The sequence below is a fragment of the Nyctibius grandis genome, chromosome 9, assembly GCF_013368605.1.
Source record: "Nyctibius grandis isolate bNycGra1 chromosome 9, bNycGra1.pri, whole genome shotgun sequence".
Classification (NCBI taxonomy): domain Eukaryota; kingdom Metazoa; phylum Chordata; class Aves; order Nyctibiiformes; family Nyctibiidae; genus Nyctibius; species Nyctibius grandis.
The window spans coordinates 9749132-9766745 of NC_090666.1; the positions used below are offsets into that span (position 1 = coordinate 9749132).

Below are 17614 nucleotides of genomic sequence, written 5' to 3' on the forward strand. Positions count from 1 at the left end.
TGACCTGCCTATAACATGGCAGAGCTTTGCTTTTGGCCCACACAGTCAGCAGAAATTCAGAGCAGTGTTTGATACACCCCATATGCCTATGTGTGCATGTGCATATATATATATACATACGTGTGTATATATATATATGTATATATATGCATGTATATAGAGGAATAGCGTCCCTGTCTGTTCACCCCCTCCCCTCCCTCCCCGCTCCGCATGGCACCAAATCAAGCTGCGGCAGACTTGACAAATCTATTTGGCACGGCTCGCTCCACCGTTGCAGCGTGAACCGCGCAGAGCGCCGCGCTGACGCAGGGAGGAACCTGCACCTTGAACACAGACATCTGGGAGCTTGCCTAACGCAGGAACGGCGGAGATGCCAGAGCCCCCCGGCACCAGGCCCGTGAGTGAGGGGCTTCGCCCTGGCCCCGCTGTGGCTCAGTGGCTGGTGGCCAGTTGTTTGGTGTGGGGGGGGAAGCAGTCACTCGGATGCAAGGGGTAGGCAAGCCACCAAAAAGCAATTACTTATCCTCCAGCCTCGGGAGGTGTCTGCTAAATTGAGGCCAGAATATGGGAATGAAGTGAGATTGGAATAAAGGAGTGAAAAAGGAGAGGTTTGATTTTTCCTCTTTTTTTATGGACAGAGAAAACAGAGCAGAAAAAAGCTGACAGGACTCAAGGGCCAAATCCCGAAATGGTGGCAATTCACGTGGCTATGGAACTGCTTTGGGCTGATACCAGTCAGGCTTTAGGGTCTTGCTGGAGCGATGTAAATTAGCCCAGCAGCACTGAAACCAGCTGTGCTGTACTGCTCCACCCTGGCTGAGGACCCAGTGTCCAATGCCTGGGACTGCAAGGAGAGGACATCTACTCTCCCCTGCCACTAAAACCACCCTCCAGGCCAGATTCCCACTACAGTTAGACTCCGAAAGGTAAATTTATTACCAGTGGTTATTCGAAACACTCAACTGTGCATTTAGCCCATCTCTCTGCCCGGCGTGTTGCCAATCTCCTGTCTGCCTCGGCTTGCAGTAACGGTCCCAGCGAGACCTCAAACTCACCCGTTTCCACAGGGTGCCCAGAGTGAGGAGAGACGGCCCTGGATCACAGAAAGGTCTGCCATGGCCAGTCGGTCCTGGGAGAGCACAGAGCCTCCACACCAGCACACAGCCACCGCATTAGGTTTATACGTGAGCTCTATCATGAGCTGCGGCCCCGGAGTCAGCCCACTCGAGGTCTGGGAGAGCCGGGCTGCTGACTCTCCTACGAGGTGTTGGGCTGCCCTGTGCCTCCATTTCCCTACCTCTAAAACAGGACTAACACCACCTCACTGGCATGCAAGGAGCTTAAATACTCCAAATATTGGAGGTATGAGACCTTGCTAGGGGCCTCTGCACAGAGGACACTCATTCTGGGAAGCAGAGTGAATTTGAACCGTGAGACACGCTGATGGGGAAGAGGAAATCACGCGGCCCGGAAGGGAAGGAAATGTCTGGATGAATCCTGGACAAGGCAGGCTACTGCATTTCATGCCAGCAGCATCTGTGCCAGCAAAGGGAGGGGACAGCTCATTTAACAGAGGCGCTGAGCAAGCAGAAATTGCTGGGACGTGTGTGCGGGGGGAGGTGTGTGGGACCCCAGCCACCAAGTTCACGCAGACAGATTATGGCACATCAATGGGGAGGATGTGAGCCATGGCAGCCGTGCTGGTGGGCACCACAGAAGAGTAGGGAAGGGCTTTCCCAAGGTGCCCTTAACCAGGGGACAACACAAAGCAAGTGACGGAGCAGGACCAGCCCGGCACTGTGGCTGCCTTAACCCCTATCCCCATGTGCCAAGCTCCCATGCAGACCACCTCGAGCTTGCCTTGCCTGGCTACGCAGCAGCACCTGCAAGGCTAGGAAGGGCTGAACACCCATATCTACCCTCCCCTCCATGCTCCCATCTCTGCGTGCCTCCCAGAAACACGGCGAGAGCGTGCAGCAGCTCCCAGCACTCAACGCATTCTTGCTGACCGCTCCTGCTAGTGCAGATCCCACAGCTCTGGCAGCCTGAATTGCTCCTCATTATTTATTGTTCATTTTGTTCTCTGGGATGGTGTGATCCCCTCTTAGGATTTGCGCCCTTTCATTTCCAGGCCTCAATAACTCCTGATCTACAGTTTCATGTGGTTTTGTGATTGTTAACCCAGCATGCAGACAGGGCTACGGCCATAAAAGCTCAATGAATCTTGTACGGCAAAACACAGGCTGTGAAAGCATTTTCTCCTTCATTTGCAGTCAAATACATACTCTCACCACCACGAAAGATGCAACAGCAGCCAGGTTTTCCAAGGAACAGTGTTTCCTCACTGCTGTGCAGAGGAGAAAGGACTATTTCTGCTCAGAGCATCATCAGTCTTCCAGCCCTCATCAGAAAAAGGGTCCCTCACAGATTAAACCCTCCGTGCCTGTAAAATCTCTCTGTTCTATTCCCTCCCATCGTCTGCAAGACTCGCCAAGGTGCACGCAAAAGAGACAAAAAGGCCTTTACCTTGTGGTTTTTCCCATGTCGGTACATCATCCAGTCCTCCCCATTGGTGCTGACCTCCAGCTTGTAGGTACGGACATAGTAGCCATTCTGGGTTTCTCTGGAGATGGCACCCTGTGTGGCAATGGCTGTGAGCACAGTCAGGAAGTGGAGGTCCACCTTTCCAGGGGAAAAAGGGACAAGAGAGAGAACAGTGACCACCTGAGAGCCCAGGCTGGCTAGTTAGTTCCTCCCTCTGTCTCTGAAATACAAAACCACACCAATTCAGTTTGTTCCACTCCATCTGTGGGCACACATTTCAACAGGCACAAACCCCCTGGGCTGACTTCAGCAAGACACTTGCAAATAGGACCACGGGACAAGAGTAACTAAGGATCTTGATGTTTATCCATATGGGATCATCACAAAGCCTTCTTCCTGCCTCAGACCAAGCAACAGGATCTGCACAGAAGCTCATGTCCATTAAAGCAGGACAGAGGCTGACTTTTTCCATGTAAAATAAAAGCATGATGTCCAATTAGCAAGTGCTGCAGTTCCTGGTTTTCACTTGCTCTTTTTTTTTTTTTTTTTTTTTTTTACAATGTGGGTTGAGAAAGGTCATCAGAGCTGGCTTGGTAGCACTGCCATGAATGAAGAATGAGACGTCTGCTAGAGGCAATGACATTCACCACCTCCCGTTCCTAATGCCCTTTAGCAAGCAGTGTCTCACGGCGATGTGACACAGCCAGAAGCCCTGTGCGGACAGAGACTGTGGATCTAACCAGCTCCCAGGGAAAGCCTTTGCTCTGTCAGTCCGCTACCTGACATTAGCCCGCTCACGCTCCCTGCATCGCTGATGAGATAAATATTATTCTAGTTGTCTTTCCACGCGCCTCCTGGAGGCTTTGGTCCTCAGGCCAGCGGCGGAGTCAGTGGCCCTTGTAAGTGGCAGAGGCCCCTCAGTCTCTGTCAGTGTGCTGGGAAGTCCATCAAGGTTTTGGGCAGGAAGGAGGGGGTGGGAGGGGGACAGCCCTCGTGCAGGCGTGCTAATGGGAGAGCCAGCCTGTCGCATTTCACGGAGGCACTGCAGCTCCCACGCTGCTCGCTCCCCATGGGCCACAGAGGCAATAAAAAATTCAACAAGCCTTATGGTCAAGGGTCAGTTTAACAGCGTGACACTCCATTTGGCGGGGGAAGAGGCGAGGGGGCTGGAAAGCGTGCGTACCTGGAGGTACTCTTTGTTGCTGTCTACATTGGGGGTCCAGCCGTTGTCATCACTGTTGAGCCGGCTCTGTTGAGGGGTCCATCGCCCATCAGAGTAGGTGGAGGAGGCACTGATCTGCATGTTGGAGATCCTGCCAGACTCCATCCCCAGCGGCACGTTGCACTGGAAGTCTGGAGAGGACACACACGCGCAGATCAGCTTACAGTCTCTGTACTTCACTCCCAAGTGGAAGGCAGCCCTGAACTATCCTCCCCAGCTAACCTCAAGCAAAGCTGCCTGCCTGGAACAATGAACAGATCTGCACCATCTTGCAGGTTGTCTGTGCTCACAGATGGCACTGGACAATTAAAGATGGGGCAGCTTTATGTTTGCATGGCCCTCTGAAAACTAAGACAGTCCAGATCTTTCTCCTTTTCTCTATCTCCTTCACCGTTGCACAGTTTTGACACAACTCTGTCCCTTCCCTCCCTCCATCTCCCCCAAGATGTCCCAAGTCCCCTTGCCACAAAGTTCCCCATCTTCTTGAAGGCTGGAGGTGAAATCTAAGCACCGAGAAGGCAAGGAGTATGGGCAGGCACAACGGGAGGGTGCTTACTGCTGTGCTGCTGGCACGAACGTCAAGGCCTGGAACGGGAAGGTCTAAAGGTTTTGTGTGTGTGTGATAGTATGGAAGCACGTGTGTATGTGTCTGTGTATATGTGCATGCGCTATATGTGATGTCAGACCCATAGGAATTAACCAGCTCAGAATATGAAAGACTCCTGTACGCTTTCATTTGGGTTTCCTCATTTCTAAGGCTTTAAAAGTCACAATTAGCTCAATCTTATTGCACATCTCATATATTTTATGGCAGTTGTCCTGTAAAAACAATAGCAAAGAAAACATTGATAGGAAATAGTGCATAGGCCCAAGCGTGCCGCTGCTGCAAATCAACGGGGCTCTACCAAACTGTCTGTGTTTTTTATGTGGCCAAGTCAACCCCGGTGGAAATGATGAGCCAAGTTAAGATCTCAGTGGTATTGCTAAAGTTTCAGTTTTACACCAGCACAAATCAAAACAGGCCTGGCCCTTTAACAGCTCTTACGCTTGACTTCTCAGGCTTTGTGTGTCATTAACATTTTATTTCCCAGTCCTTTTAAAGAACAGAATAGAAAAGGGATTAAAGAAGAGACCAGCTGAGTGTGGATATAGGTAATGGTGAAGAGCTCATGCTTGTCTGTAACTCTAACGGCCTCAGCAGAACACCCCTAACTCAATCACAGAGCAAGAACCTGTAACCCAGATGCCCTAGCACTGCACAACCCCTACTGTACCCTGCCCTCCGTCATGGCTTTTCAGTGTCGGGTCAGGGACCCTCTCTCTTTCTCTGGGACTGAGGGGTGTCCTGAAGGCTTCTGTTGTATCACAGGTTCACTGCTAACAGAGGTTGAGAACTGTAGCTCTGATGTAAAAATACCATGGGAAAACAAACTGAATCTTTCTTCGCCTGCAAGCATTATCACAAAAAATCAAAATGCTCTTCATTCTCAAAACACACATCTTACTTCCTCGCTCCACATCAATTTACCATCCTTAATAGGGGATCTAAAACAAATTTTGGTTTGAAATTCTTAGAGCTTTAGGCATTTTTTAATTAGACAGCCAAGAAATTCCAATTTGTAGTTCAGCGCTGCGAATTTTTGGAAAACCAGAGAGAGGGAGCAAGTATTTTCCCCCATGCTTTAATGAATCTGCTGCACCCGCCGGGCTGAAGTCTTCCCCTAAATCCTTTGGGCTGAGCACATACATGAAGGACTCTATCCCAAAAGGTATTGAAAAGACTTCACAAGCAAGTGAAAAGTCAAAGCAAGGTCAGAAAGCGTGATTCCTACTGAAATCTCACTTCTATGAGAAACAGAGAACACACCTAGTGTAACTGCTGTCTGCATGGCCAGTGGGGGACCAGCCCCTGGACACACTCCTGCCTGCCTCATTCTCTCATGTGCCAAGAGAAAGATTTGGGAAAAACAGGTGACATGACTGCCCAAAGCCATACACACATGTTTCCAACTTACTTTCTGGAACTTCCTGCTGGATCAAGTAGTACTGAGCAGAGAAACCATCTTTAGCCACTGCCAGGTCCGTGTGGAAGGTGAGCGAGAGGACGCCGGTGGTTGAGCGGATGTCCGACGGCACCTTGGTGCCACAGTACCTGCCTATCAAGGGGCCGACTGCAAAAGAAAGAGCAGCAAAGGTAATGCCTGCTTTTCCACCGGCCTCCTGCGTCACCAGCAGATTGGCATCACTCAGCAGGGATGCCTTAGCAGGACCGAATGGAATAAAAGAAAGGCTTTGGGGATGGGCTATTTTTTACATCCGTTGGCCCAGTGCCATGCAGTGCGCTGTGCAGAAATATCCACTGCAGCAGGCGTTGCTCTGCAATTGCTGGGAAATGCTCCAATCTGCTCTGTTTCTCAGTGTTGGGACGTGGTAGCGAGGTCCTCCCAGCACTGCATGAACGCACTGCCCTTCCCTGAGGGAGGCCCAGTGGTATCTTGGAGTGTCTCATGGGGCTTTTCAGATCAGTGGTTACAACAGAGCAGTAGTTTGGGGTTTAACGCATGCACCCTTCTGCAAGTGCACCATCCCCATAGCTGGCCACGGAGTACCCCGATGGCAGGCTGCATGCTGTAGCCACGTCTGAGGTTAGGCACCTTTGGTGTTCAGACACAGACTGCACAGTTTTGGAGCTTTGAGAGATGCCAAGAGAGGCTGAGGACAGCAGCGCAGCACCCCATGGCTTACCCTGAGGGATGCCATCCCAGATGTCCAGCCAGTCGTACTTGCAGTCTCCTTCCCCTGCCTGCAGTGGGTCGTGCTCGAGGTCGAAGAGCAGGAAGTGTAGGAGGATTTCTGTCTTTGGCTTGGCTATGATGGTGAAGATGCAGTCCAGGTTGTGTGGGTACTTGTCAGGGAAACCTGGAGACTCAATAGTGCCATTGGAGGCAGTGAAGTTTCTGGAGCAGTCCTCAGAGCCTGTAGTGGCAGGAAAAAACCCGCAGCCTTAGCAACAATGCAGCTTAATGCCAACAGCTTGACACTCTGTGGAAATCCCATTTTGAGCTTAGAGGGGTTGTCTATTAATTTCTGGAAATGTCCTGTAACCCAAGAGCTGTGTGAATTCCTGCAAGGACCAAGACAGGGATTTTTCACAGCTTTCCACAGGTGGAGAGACACGGTCCGTGCATTCACTGGAGTGGACAGCAAGTGTCTAAATCCCTCAGATATCTTGGCAAATGCAACCCATATGCCACTGCTGATCCCTCTGCCAATTACTCCAAAAACAGGACTAAGAGAGTGATCCCATCCAAAGCCACCCAAAGCCACAGCTGAGATTTGGCAGGTCAGCACCCTGCCGTGTCCCCTGAGGCAGTGATGGTGGCCCAGGTGGGGAAGGGAGGTCATGCCGAGCAGGGCTGAGCTTCCCCTGCCATCCCTACCCACTGTCTGCTGGACTTCCCAAACAGCGACCTGCCAGGAGACCCGTCCCCACCACTCCAAAGCCTGCAGAGGGGCTGGCCAGTGCACAGGGGACTGTCCTATGTGGTCCTCACTGCCACAGCTGCCACTTGATGGCCCCGCCGGCAAAGGGCCACAGCAGCTCCAGGTCTGATGGAGGAGCCCCTGTTCAGGGAGGGGGCTGCCTGGGAAGGGGAAGAGAGGAGTAATGGGGATGTCATCTCTTTGGAAAAAGCTGTCCCAGGAGCTGGGCTCCTGCAACCTCTCCCTGTCCAGCATGGACATCTGTGCCTCAGTTTCCTCTTGAGGGTATCCAGAAGCACAAATATTTACACAGTGAAAGGGCCCGGGGGAGGGTGCCAATGTCTCCACTGTTAGCTGGAAACCCTCGGAAACCCTCGGGAAGCACGCAGTTAGCCTGCAGACCCCTGAGTCCCACGCAAAGGATGAGGGCCAGCTCCAGCATACGACCCTGCTCCACGGCCGTGGCAAGAGCGGGGGTAATGGGGGGCACCTCTGCTGAGAGGAGGAACAGAGCCTTCTTTCTTACAGACGGAGCCGTCCGCACCAGAAATGCAAGTTATTTCTATCCTTAAGGAAGACCTTTGCGTGGCGAGGAGGGCAGACAATGTTGCCTCTTATTTATTGCTGACCTCAGCACTGGCCTCGGCTGCAGCCGGCCAGCCCCATGCTGCCTCTCACACAGGCAAGGTGCCTCGGGGTGGCCGAGGAAAGGGGAATTTGTGTCATATTCATACCACGGTGACTTTGAAACCACTGTGCCTGGAGACAGGACAATAGGCAACAGAAATCTGCAGCCTGAAGCTATCAGAGGCAAAAGGGTTTGTTAGAGAGGCTGCCGGCTGCTGCTGCAACCCGGCGTTAGCATTCGCAAAGGTTTCTGCTTCGGTTTTACTGGGACACCCCCCTTCTCCTCTACAAACCCTTCTGCTCCGGCTCTTCCAAGCAGCACGAGCCTTCCTGGGACTAATGGGAGACTTGTTATTCAATTCAGCATTAACCTACAGGAGTCAGGCCAGCAGCCCGCACTAATAGCAGGATCCCGGCACTGCATTATGCACTGCCTAGCTGGAGAGCTACTCAGGAGAGGCTCTTAATTGACTACCTAATGAAGCAGCCAGCTTTTCTGGTGTGAACCTGTGGGGTAAAACACAGAGGCAAAAAATAAGGCCAAACACAAATTACAGCATAATGCCACAAACAGGGATAAGGGTGTACTTCGTTCCAAACAGCTCGAAAGACAAATAGATAAATAGGGAAAATAACACAAGCTCTGAGCTAGGGAGAAAATCAAAGGCTAAACCCAGAGTCAGGGACGGTCCTCTAGAGACAGGAGAGAGACATAACTATGTCGCTGCATTAGACAACAGCAGTTTCCTCATGTGGGGCTCTTACCGCATTTGGCGTCTTTGTCTACAGTTTGGCTGATACCAGCAAACACAATGATGAGTTTTTTTACAAGGAAGCTGCAGATAATCAACGGGAGTCATGCTGGCTTCGGCAGCACGGACCAGCCCGAGAGGAGACTTTGATGCCCGGAGATGGAGAGCTCAGGCCAGCTCTGCCAAAGTGACTCACAAAGTGAGCAGCAGGGAGGCTGGACCAGCCAGGGCAGGCGGCTCTTTTGTCAGCCCACAGACCGCTGACTGATGCCCATCAGGGGATTCAAAGACCGGTATGCAGTTGTTTGTATGCAGATTGCTCCTCTCTCACACCGTGATAAGGGAAATTTAGCACAAGGTGTGGAAATAAATGTTCAGCTGAAAAGAGTTGCTTTTTTAGGTCACCTTTAAGAAAGAAAGAAGCTGCAGCCACACTGCCTTTGCTGATGTGGACAATGACCATCTTTAAAGCTGGTGACACCCTTGCTGGCTATGCTGACAGCTCAGAAGGTGACTTTGCCCGTGCCGGCCTGCCTGCAAACAAAAGGCAGGGTTTGCTTGTACTGCGGTGGCCCCGCAGCCAGCAATGTCCACCGCCCTCCCTGGGAGCCCCGCAGGTGGGTGGGCTGGGGGTGCTCCCGGATCACAGGCTCATCCCCTCTTCGCTGTGAAAACCTGCCATGCTGGCCTGGATTTCGTGGGCTGTGGCTGGAAGGAAGTGTGGCTATATCTGCAGAGGATGGCTGCCTGTGGCAGGGTGGGGTGGCTAAAGGAGCCCAAACACCACTTCAGACCTGAAGGCAGCTCTGCATGGACCTACACAGAGGGACACAAACTCGGCTCCAGTCTCCGTCCAACAGCCGCTCTCTCCCAGAGCAGCTCTTGCTCCCCCTCCCTCCCTACCAGCAGCAACAAAATCTCCTTTTCCCATGAACTGAGCCCTCGCTGGCTCCCAGCCAGGCAGACAGGGTTCCTGCACGCCATCCCTGCCCACCAGCCATGCTCAGCCTGGCCTGGCCACCTCAGCCAGCTGGACCAGTCCACATTGCCCTGTGCCTGACTCGGGGCATGGGCCCAATGTGAGGACAAGCACAACCCAGCACAGTCTGCTGGGCTCAGAGGGGGTGTATACAGTGAGGGAGAGGCAAGGGAGGATGAGGCGGGTTGGCAGTCTTCCCACCTGAACACAGGCGTTCTTTGCCATCCTTTGTGCTGGCAACTGGCCTCAGCAAACCCCAACAGCCGGGTGAACAACTAAACTTTCACAACTAATTTGCATCCTAACCATTAACAAACAGTGGTAGAGAGCTGGCTGCACCACAACAGCTCCATGGCCAGTTATAGAGCCCAGGCAACCACCAGCAACAGCACTTTCCTCATCCACCTGAACGTCCAGACACCTCCTGTCCTCACCGTTTCACAATGAATTTGGGGAATCCCATTCTCCTCCTCTTGCAGCAGGGTCTCCACATTCATATCTACCTGTGACCGGGTTGTGGGCTGCCTGCGCACCTCTGCCTGCCGCACAGCTGGGCCAGGGCCCCTGGGCCCTGCTGCCTGTGCTCCCCCCGCCTTCCCTTTGAAGAGGCTGGGTAAGTGACCCTGTTGTGCTCATTTCTGGTTCTTCACCAGCCACGGGCATTTTTTTTCATGCTGGATGCAATGATGTGAAAGCCGCATGTGTGTTTTCTTCCAACACACCACCAAAGGAATGTGGGCACAGGGCGGGCACCCACATCCCTGCGCAAAACACACTCTTGTCCCTCGGCATGCAGGCACACCTCTCTTACCCGCGCACAGAGAGCACACACAGAGCAGGTTTTATTTTCTCAAGCCTCCTTCTTCCTAGACACACAATTCTGGCAAATATTTAGACAGAAACACTATTAAAAGGCCTTTGAGCAGCTTTTCCTTTCTTCAATAATAGCTCGGTATTAAACAGAATTATGAATAGTTCCTCTTATATCTGCCTGGAAAGGCACCGTCTCAGCCCTTGACAGCACTACTGACAGCAGTCCCTTGAAAACCAGAGCTCCCAGTTACAAACCCCGCTTCCAGGGAGAGAAAACACAGCGCCATTGATCAACCCTGAATCACAGCTCCACAGGAGGGGGAGCTCCATGCGCTCCTAAATGGGGGACAATCCCCACTTAGCCCTAACAAGCTCCACACATGCCAAGGAGATAAGATATATGTTTCTAGTCCTCAAATACAAGAGAGCATTTAAGGAGGAACCCTGCTTTTGATACCACTCTGTGATCCCAAAGTGCACTATCATGAGCCACTAACATCTTTACCATCTTGGAAATGTGATGCAACAGACTTCCTTAAATTAAAAAAAAAAAAAAAAAGAGCCCTTTATCTCTGGAGAACATGCTAAAAATCATACTGAAAAGGTGGCCAAAGACATCTCCTTGTGAAGATCATCGTGGCAAACAGCCTGTGAGACAGGCACTGACTCAGCCACTCACCTGTCTTGTAGATCTCGTAGCGCAGGGAGAAGCCGGCACCTTGCCGTGCGTAGTCCGAGGTGAACTTGATATAGAGAGAGGGGCCAGAAGAATGATTGGTAGGAGGTGCTATGTTGCCACAGTGCTTGCCCAGCAGGTCTGCCGCTTCACTGTCCCCATCTCGGATCTCGATGTAGTCGTACCTGTGGAGGCAGGTGAAATGGCAGTCAAACCATCTGTCAGGGAGATGCTTCAGAATGCCAGGAACAACACAAAACATTTCTTTACATCTGCATATTTCACAGAACACCTTCCAGACAGGTACCTGGGACTCTGTCACTCACATGACACCACACACACCTCAATACGTTTTTCCCTTTTGTCTGTCTGACTACTTTTAAGTCCCTTCCCCTGTTGCTCCTCACATCATCAATTTATTGCAGCCACATCCATTTCAACTTCAGAGCCAACATGCAAAATCTAGGACGCAATTTGCCTCCATTTCCACAAGACTCCTTCGGCATGGGGAGAAGCTCAGACACAGCTCTCCTGGGGTTGCTCTCCTTCCCTTACCTCTCTCCTTAGCACAGCTCAGTTTATTCCACTATCCAGGAGGGATGCACCAAGCATTAAACAAATATCAATGTCCAATCCACGTGAGCAGGTAGCTATTTTGTGCACTGTCTGACACCGCACTGGTCTTTTACCAAGAGTGGCTGGTACACTCAGCACTTGGACAGTAACACTGATCCTCTTCTATTAAGTGCTATCGAAGATTTCTGTGGATGAGAAGTGCTGCATAAGAGCTGGGTGACCACATTCACTATTGCCTGATCCTTGTACACCCTGTAACTGCAACCTGCCTTTGCTAAACCCCACCTGGCGATGCCCCACTTGCGCACCGGCATGGCTCCTGGGCATCTCAACCATCTGGGGGAGGAATCTGTAGGTTTGGAAGATTTGCCTCCTGGTGCAGAGACAAAAGCTTGTTGCAAGGTCTGGCTGGAAGGTGAAACTCCCACAGAGTCCTTCATATTTTCTAGGCCATGACTAATGGCAAGGTAGTATCAAGCTCTGTGTGCTGCTAAGAAACAAACAGCTTTTACGCGAACATCTTGTTCTTCAGCTGCCTGCTAACACCCGCGCTCTCCCGCCCCTCTTCTCCTCTCTGGCCAGCACGCTGCTATTTACAGAAACTGCCCATCTCTCTGCAACTGTTTATTCGCTTTGTATCAACCTGTTTGAACAACGTGCTACAGCTCTTCTCGCGGGGCACGGAGGGGAAAAAGCATTTCCAGGCTGCCAGGAATCTGCCTTTCTTCTTTGTCACGAGATCCCCTGTTTGGGAATGGGGAGCTGAAAGGAGAAGTAGCTTGCTGGATACAGAATGATCCTCATGTGACTCATTCCTGTTCTGCAAAGCACACATCGGCAGGCAACAACCTCAAAACGAACTCACAGGGACTCAGAGTGCTCCTCCACAAAGAAAGATGGCCCGGACGGCTTCGGTTTCACTCCTTTCTGGGACTAAATCAGGCCGAGAGCCAGAAGCAAAATGCCTGCAGATAAAATCCTGTCCACGCTGGACCAAGCACTCAGCTATCTGCAATCACCCAGCCTTTAACTTTGTTACAGCCTCAACTGGCTTGGCCAAGGTGAAATCCAAGCGGGTTTGAGAAGAGGCGCTGGCACAGGAAGGGCATTGCCTTAGCTGGTGGGTGGACACACAGCAATGTAAATGAAGATCCGTCCCCTCTGCTCTCTCCCCAGCTCTGTGTGGCTCCCGATCACCTTGTGACCCCTCATTACCCTGACACTGTCCAGCAGCACCCTGTGTGACCCCACTAATGTCCACATGTGTGGCTTGACCCCACCGTCTCCCCAGGGAGAAGGAACACAGAGGGAAGCCTTAGTGCTTCTTTTAAGTAGAACTTTTTTTCTCCTTGTTTGTCTATTTGTTTAAAGTAGTGCTGAGCAAACAGCGGGGACATTTTGTTCTCTAAATAACTACTTGCTCTCAGTGTGCTTGTAGCCCTTCCACATCTGAGGTACACATCTGTGCTGCAGGCTAGTAGTGAAATTGTGAATATGTGGCAAAAAATTAATTTGGCAAAAACATGAATGTTGGCAAAACCCAGTTAACAGCGAGGACTGTAAAAGCTGCCATTTGCATGGCACAGGCAGAGGTTAGCTGCATCCCAGGGAATCACATCTGTTTGTGTCCTCGTGGGGTTATAACTCGCCAACACAGTATGCGGCTTCAACTACTTGACTGTAATGATCACAGCTTCTGCTGTAGCCAACACACCAAACACCCTAGCGCTGTCCACATGGCTCCTCAAACCACCCAGTGCTGTAGGAGCCCTGGCAATTTCAGAAGCAAATTCTGGACCAAGAAATATTTGCTTATTGAATGGGTGAATAACTTCCAATAATACATACAATTTGGGAATATTGCAATCTGCTCGTGGGCAATCTGCAAATGGAAAATTAAAAGAATGAATCTAGTAAGTAAATCATCAGGAAATATTTGCTTCTCTGAATTAAACCCTGTTTGGCTTCATCCAAGCATCTAACTGAGCCTTCTCCTACTGGAGCTAATCCTTAATAAATCAAATGTTACAAACAACTAAACAAGCCCCTAGGAGAAGGTCAGGGAAACATTTTTGCCAAATGTAAAATGAATATAAATGCATAAGAGATTTCTTCCCTAGTTAAAAAAATCTTGGCCCAAGCCCTCTGCTCCTCATGAGGCAAAACTCTCTTTCTTCAGGACATATAAACAGAGTGTGAATTGGGAGAGTATTACACTCAGGAAATAACTCCTGCCCAGATGAGCAGGAGCACCTACTTCCTCTCCAACACAGCAATTAAGCTTTAGGCTTTCAAAATGAAACACCAAAGACATCCAATCCACAAGACAAAACTTTCAAACTTCAGCAAGAACACTGGCTAATCCCCACCACAGACTCTTCTGGCATCATGTGTTTCAGTCATGTCCATGCCTTGGCCCACAATCAAACAAGCTGATAAACCCCATTCTCCTCAGGTTGGGTCTCTGGCCATGTTAAAACCTAGCTTGGCCAGACCTTTGCTTCTGTTAAGCTTAAGCATGGTTTCCAGACTTTGTTCTTCCCGTGTGAAAAGAAGAAAAATTTGAAGGAAGAAAACCCAACCCTGGGGATGCTTTCTACTCTAACCATTTCATTTCCAGATAATTACAGACTATGGCACCGCTGGGTGGGACATGTTTATGCAATGATGGCATCCAAACTGTCTTGACCAGTGCCCAGCAATTTGCATTTCACTCATATAACCAAATCCATTGTTTCAGTCAATGTGCACCAGCATCCTTGTGGGCTGACCTCTCTGGCATTACCTCCACTGGGCAAGCTGCCATCTCCAAGCTCATTTCATGGCCATTTCTCCCCATCTAGGCACTGCTCCAACGAGCCAACCATAAATATGCAAGGGCAGGGTGCAGCACCCGTAACCCTCAAGTATAATCCATGGATCAACCAAGTCTTCTTGCAGAGGAGGTGACTGCAGTTGGCTGCTCCTTCTGCAGCAGGGTATTTTCAGCTGTTGCTGGAGTGGGAAGCCCAGCCATTTGGTTTGAAACCACCTCAAACAGAGGTTTCCACCAGGGAGCTTTAAGATAGGCAGGCAAAGCTGAAGTGCTTTTAACTGCCCAGACAATGTGGGTTGAGAAAGGAGGGAAATGCATTGCTTAGATGCTTTTCTTGGAGCTGTTTAACAGAACTAAATGGAAAACGTACAATGCTTACAAATATTGCTGCATTTTTATTAAAGATTTTTAGTAGAAAGTGCTTTGCTGATGTTAAGAGAGCTTTTATAAACTAATTATAAAGCACTTCTAATGCCTATATTACTCATGCTTGCTTGCTTTTTCCTCGTCAACCCTGTCTGCTTCCCAGTCTTTCCTTTCTCTCTACTTTACCTCAGTCACTTTGCTGCTGGCTCTCCAAACAAGGCTGTGAGGCATAATGAAGGCAAACAAGCCCCAATTGCAGTGATTATGAGAAGACATCCACCTTCTCAGTCCTTTTCTGTTGTGAAATAGCTAATCTGCTCCCTGGCCATTGAGCTGTGCTCCATTGTCCCTCGAGGCCAGCACAGACCTCCCAGGTGCCCACCCAGGCACTGGTGAGCTCCAGAAATGCTGCGACCCAACTGAGGAGCAGCACCAGAGAGCCTGCGCCATTCCTCTGGGTGCTCCTCTCCTGAAGCACACAACTCAGCACAAAGCACAGTTTTGGGACTCGTACAGCTCCACGCATAATCAACAAACCTATTACCCCTCAGCCCCAAATCCTAAGAGACGCTGAGTCCTTCCCCACTGAAACATGCTTCAAGGACATTACAGGGACGTTAGCTTAGGATGGAGAGAAACACGAACAATAAATCATGTATATGTTCACAGCCATAATGTAAGTCCTCCTGATACATAAACTTGTGCAAGCCTTGCTCCAAAGCCCGAGGAGGGCTGGCTCCCCAGTCCAAGCCCTGACCTAGCTGGCAGCTTTCTCGGTCTCTTCCCAGAGCTATGATTTGGAGTAGGTGAGGGCTCGCACGCAGCTAAGCCCAGTTTCCAGTGCTTGCCAGGGCCAGAGAGTCGCAACGCTCTAACCCAAACTTCCCTGATGCTTAATTTTGAGCTGTTATTTATAGGCATTTCCATGGGGCTCATGACTGCACCTGGCAAACAGTAATGATGGGATCCTCACGAGACCGTGAGAGGTGGGAAGGCAGAGAGGAGCAGCGTCTGGCCCAAGGTCACACAGGAAGTTTGCAGCACAGCCAAGAATAGAAGCCAGCCGTGATTAGACAAATTATATTATATCGGAGGAGTCTGGCCTAGATAGACAGAGAGACAAATAGGAACTGACTACATGCCAACAGCCCCAAATTTGGGAATGCCCAGTGTTGACCTGAGCCTTCGAGACCTCTGGTCTGTTTGAACCATATGTCATGGCACCTCGAATGCATCTGCTGAGAACCGGAAGAGAAACTGCAATTCTAGTGAAATTCAGCAGGTGTTAATACTCTGCGGGTAGCTGGGGGAAGGCGTGGGGAACCTGCTTAGCCATAATGTCAGCTGGTAAATGCAATTGTTCCCTTTGAAAACATGGCAGGCAGTTTGTTTCTCAGAAACTGTTATAAAAAGCATAAGGTTTTTTAAACATCCTTTAAGAAAAGGCTGTTTCTTGAGAATGAAATAGCAGCTGCAGTATAGAGATGGTTAACAAATGGTGAACCAGAAGCTCTGTGCTTGTTTTGCAATCAAGGGGTGGCTAGAATTAATGTCCATTACATGCTAGCTGGCTTAGTCGATTTTTCTGTGCCACCACCCATCTTCACGCTCTTTCATACGCCACCTTCAAACCAAGTCCTTATTTCATGGGTGGTTACATTGTGAAAGACAAGAAAACTTCTCTGTGATGTTTATACAGTCTTGAGTAACTGCAGGACATACCCTTCAAAGATTAAATTGCTGCAGAAACTACTGGCGACTTTTAAATGGTACTTTTTTATAGCCATGATAGCAGAGTCAAGCACCTCTGCTGTCTGATGAAACAAGAGCAATGAAGTTTGATCTTAGCTGCCAGCCCTTAATCAGAGTAATTAATTATAAATACAGCAGATGAATTGGATTCTCCTTTGACTTGAACTGGTTTTACACATGTGTAACTCACCATTTTAAGGGTAATCACTCCTAATTTATCCTGGGGTGAGAAGAGAATCAGTCCTCATAGACACAGATCCTGATACAGGTTTGTGCACAGACCTAAAAAGCTTGTATCACATCTAGCTTTAGCCAACTAAACCTCTGCTCTCGGTGGAAGCAGACTCCTCACACCCAGCTTGGGATGGGATTAACCGCTCTTCCGCACTAATGACAGAGGTATTTTAAATCACTCTTGCTGACTGGACCTGGACTTTAGGTGGCTGAACACAGGAGAGATGAATCTGGTCTCAGTCTGCAGCTTGTGGGGCCGTTTTTGCTCATGCTGAGGCAAAAGATGCACACAGAGCAGGCACAGCTTGCCCTTGTCTTGCCCTGATGGAAATAAATGCCCCTGGCAAAAGCAGAGAGGAATAGGCTATCATTGCTCTGAATCTGGAGGGGTTTCACTGGATTTCAGTGACTAAAGTGACCAAAATCTGGCGGCAGCAGGGGGAGAGCCAGGCCTTGGGGAAGTGTAATTGCTCAGGATTTCTCAGAAGTTTGCTTTGAATTTGTTGCATCCAATTCCATCTTGTGTAATCACAGTATTGTGGGGTTTTGTAATCATTCCACTGTCCTTTGGATTATTTTCTTATCTCCTCAAAAATCTGACCAGAATTTCTGAGAAATAAGAAAAATCCAGTCATCAGTCAAAAAAAACAAAAAGAAAAAAAAGAAAAAAGAGAGACACAGAGAGAGAGAAAATAACCCTAACAGATTGGAAAACTTCTTCAAAAATGCCTTGAAGACAAAAAATGGAAACTACAAGTAGCCTCTATTTATACTC

General features: G+C 49.8%; 1 protein-coding gene across 3 annotated transcripts in view; it reads right to left on the minus strand.

Moving 5' to 3' along the window:
* The window catches only part of NRP2 (neuropilin 2), an 89902-nt gene that overhangs the window by 49447 nt on the left and 22841 nt on the right, over window positions 1-17614 (minus strand). For all 3 annotated transcript variants that reach the window (XM_068407447.1, XM_068407445.1, XM_068407448.1), the window contains exons 3-7: window positions 11100-11281; window positions 6512-6742; window positions 5782-5937; window positions 3728-3897; window positions 2527-2682 (exon numbers count right to left, since the gene is read on the minus strand). In XM_068407447.1, coding sequence (XP_068263548.1) covers window positions 2527-2682; window positions 3728-3897; window positions 5782-5937; window positions 6512-6742; window positions 11100-11281 — 895 coding nt within the window. The remainder of the gene's footprint in view (window positions 1-2526; window positions 2683-3727; window positions 3898-5781; window positions 5938-6511; window positions 6743-11099; window positions 11282-17614) is intronic.